This window comes from Apis dorsata, unplaced genomic scaffold (genome assembly GCF_000469605.1).
Source record: "Apis dorsata unplaced genomic scaffold, Apis dorsata 1.3 scaffold_309, whole genome shotgun sequence".
Lineage (NCBI taxonomy): Eukaryota > Metazoa > Arthropoda > Insecta > Hymenoptera > Apidae > Apis > Apis dorsata.
In genome coordinates, this window is record NW_006263581.1 from 195017 (window position 1) to 197405 (window position 2389).

The following is a 2389-nucleotide window of genomic DNA, read 5'->3' on the forward strand; positions in this document are numbered from 1 at the left end:
TCAACGGAGTCTACCTGCTCGGAGCTCTTTCCCTCCGCCACAGCTGCTTTCTGTAACACGAACGCGAAGCTTTGCCGTTACGAGGAATCATTACGAGCAATAACGATAAATTCGAGTACAACGAAATGTTTACAAAGGTGAACGTACACCAACGGGATGTTCCGCCAAGACCTCGGCAACGGGTGCCGCCTGAGGGACGGCTTGCACCACGGTCTCGTGAGACTCGGAGGCGGCCTGCTTCAAGCTCTCCTCTTCCTTCTTTTCTTCCTGCCCCTGCTGCTCCTGTGCCTTCTGCTCTTGCGCGGGCTGCTGCTGTTGACCCTCTTGCTGAGGTTGCTGCTGCTGCTGCTCCTGCTGCGGCTGTTGTGGTTGCTGTTGCTCGGCCAGCTTCTCCTGCCCGCCTTCCTCCTTCTTCTCCTCGGGTTTCGCTTGTTGCTGAGCCTCCTCCTTCTTCTCCTCCAGAGCCTTCTCGCCCTGTTGAGGGTTCTCAGCCGAGGGCTCGCTCCTCACGCTCGGTTTCTCGGCCTCGGCCGATTTCGCCTCGGCCGGCGCCGGCTCCGCCGCCTCTTGGCTCGCCGCTGGCGCGGCCTCGGCGTTCATCGGGACATCGGGCTTGCTCGGACTCGCCGATTTCTCGAGCGGCACCACTTGGAGGGGCTCCTGGTTCTCGGCCACCGGCATCGAGAGCACCGCCTTCTGGCTCAACAGGCACACCATCGCTAATACGAGTAGCTTCGTCATCTTGATATCTGCGGAAGAGAGAGCAAGGGGACTCGGTTTAGATTTAACGTTGTGCAAATTGCTCGTATAACCGGTGATAAGATATCCTATGTTGGGACGAATCTTATCGCGTTGTCTCTCTTGTCAAACTCACGAGACACGGTAGAGAAGAAATATACATCGCCCGACACGATACGATAAGAGCGTTCTAGTAGCGTACCGTAGTAGAGAGAGGAAACGAGGCACGTTTCTCGTAATCTTCCAGTTAGAGGAGCGGACGTGAGTAAGTAGAGACGAGTTTCTCTTTCGCGCTTGGCGTGAATGGAGAACGTGAATGGGCCACCGATGGACGAAAAGCAGAACAGCTTTTAAAATGGAAGCAGAGAGACAGAGAGAGAGAGACGAGCGGAATGGGAATTGGAGGATGGACAAGGGGCTGGCGGAGGAACCGGCAGGAAGGAGAGGGACGGAGGTGACATTGAACCGAATGCATTGAACAAGGCGAGCGTTATGGAACTAATGACAGGATGCGTGCCCCTCGTTACGCGCTCGCGTACTCGCGCCACTTCTCCAACCACGGACGCGCGTCTCGTTCTTCGTTCCCCGTCACGTTTTCCTCGCGAATTCGTGACGACGAATCGGTGGACGCGTGTCGCGTTCCCGCCTTACCCACCGGATGCTGACAATACCCGAGAGAGATTTAATCGTGGTTCCTCCACCACCAGGTGGAGAACGATCGTCGTTACGTCGTTGCATTTTTTTCTCTTTTCGCCTGAGAGATCGCATTATTAATCCGTTCCCTTAATGTTAATTAATTTTGAAATAAAAGTGAAATTAGGTTAATTAAACTAACGCAACGTGGACGTTGCGCGCGCAACCGAAAGCGAAACATGGGTGGAACTTCCGCAATAGGCGGAAACGGATGAAGAGAGGACATTGTTCGGAAATTGGGTGGAAATCGGACTCGTTGCGACGATCAAGATATTATTCCTCGAACTAGGAAAAAAAAAAAAAAAAAAAAAGAAAAATACACGGTTAATAATACTACGAGAACGTGAATAATAATACGAAAACTTCTTGATTTTTGGAGCTCGAGTTTTTTTTTTTTGTCTTTGTTTTATCCATAAAAACAAATGAACGTGCAATCGGTGAACACGAGAGCATAACGGAACCGATTCTATTCTAATTATAAATTGTCGCGTCCACTATTACGAGGCTCGTCGTCGCGTAAATCGATTCCGCTGCGCACATCGGTATCGTATGCGCGTTACGTTCCCTATTGCCAGGCATCGAGGTAATACACGTGAGAGCGGGCAAAGTCTTGAAACCGGAGACAATCGTCGCGGTGTCGCGTGGACGCGACGATTTTCTTTGCAACAGACGTTTGCGTTAATCCATGCATTTAAGCCGATGCAAAATATTCAACGACGACGAGCATATCCATCGACGATACGTATATACCCAACGATACTTTTTCGTTCGGATCAATAATTCGCGACGTTTCTCTTTCTCGCGTAAATTTCAACTGTCATTTCAACCGTATTTTTTTCTTTCTCTTTCTCTCTCTCTCTTGCCTCGATCGAGCGAAACGAGCTGACGAAATTGACACGCGTGCGTACCGGTCTGAAACTGGTTCGTGGTATGAAGAAAAAAAAAAAAAAAAGAAAAA

At 50.5% G+C, this 2389-nt stretch overlaps 2 protein-coding genes across 6 annotated transcripts in view; one reads left to right on the forward strand and one right to left on the reverse strand.

The window, feature by feature from the left end:
* Window positions 1–796, reverse strand: part of LOC116185866 (RNA polymerase II degradation factor 1-like) — a 1736-nt gene extending 940 nt beyond the window's left edge. Inside the window, exons 1-2 of the mRNA XM_031511383.1 lie at window positions 148–796; window positions 1–50 (exon numbers count right to left, since the gene is read on the reverse strand). The exon at window positions 1–50 is cut by the window's left edge and continues 940 nt beyond it. Of these exons, the coding sequence (XP_031367243.1) occupies window positions 1–50; window positions 148–741 (644 nt within the window). The 5' untranslated portion in view covers window positions 742–796. The remainder of the gene's footprint in view (window positions 51–147) is intronic.
* LOC102674526 (serine/threonine-protein kinase S6KL) overlaps window positions 1–2389 on the forward strand; it is a 72237-nt gene that overhangs the window by 6141 nt on the left and 63707 nt on the right. The gene's annotated exons all lie outside the window — the stretch shown is intronic.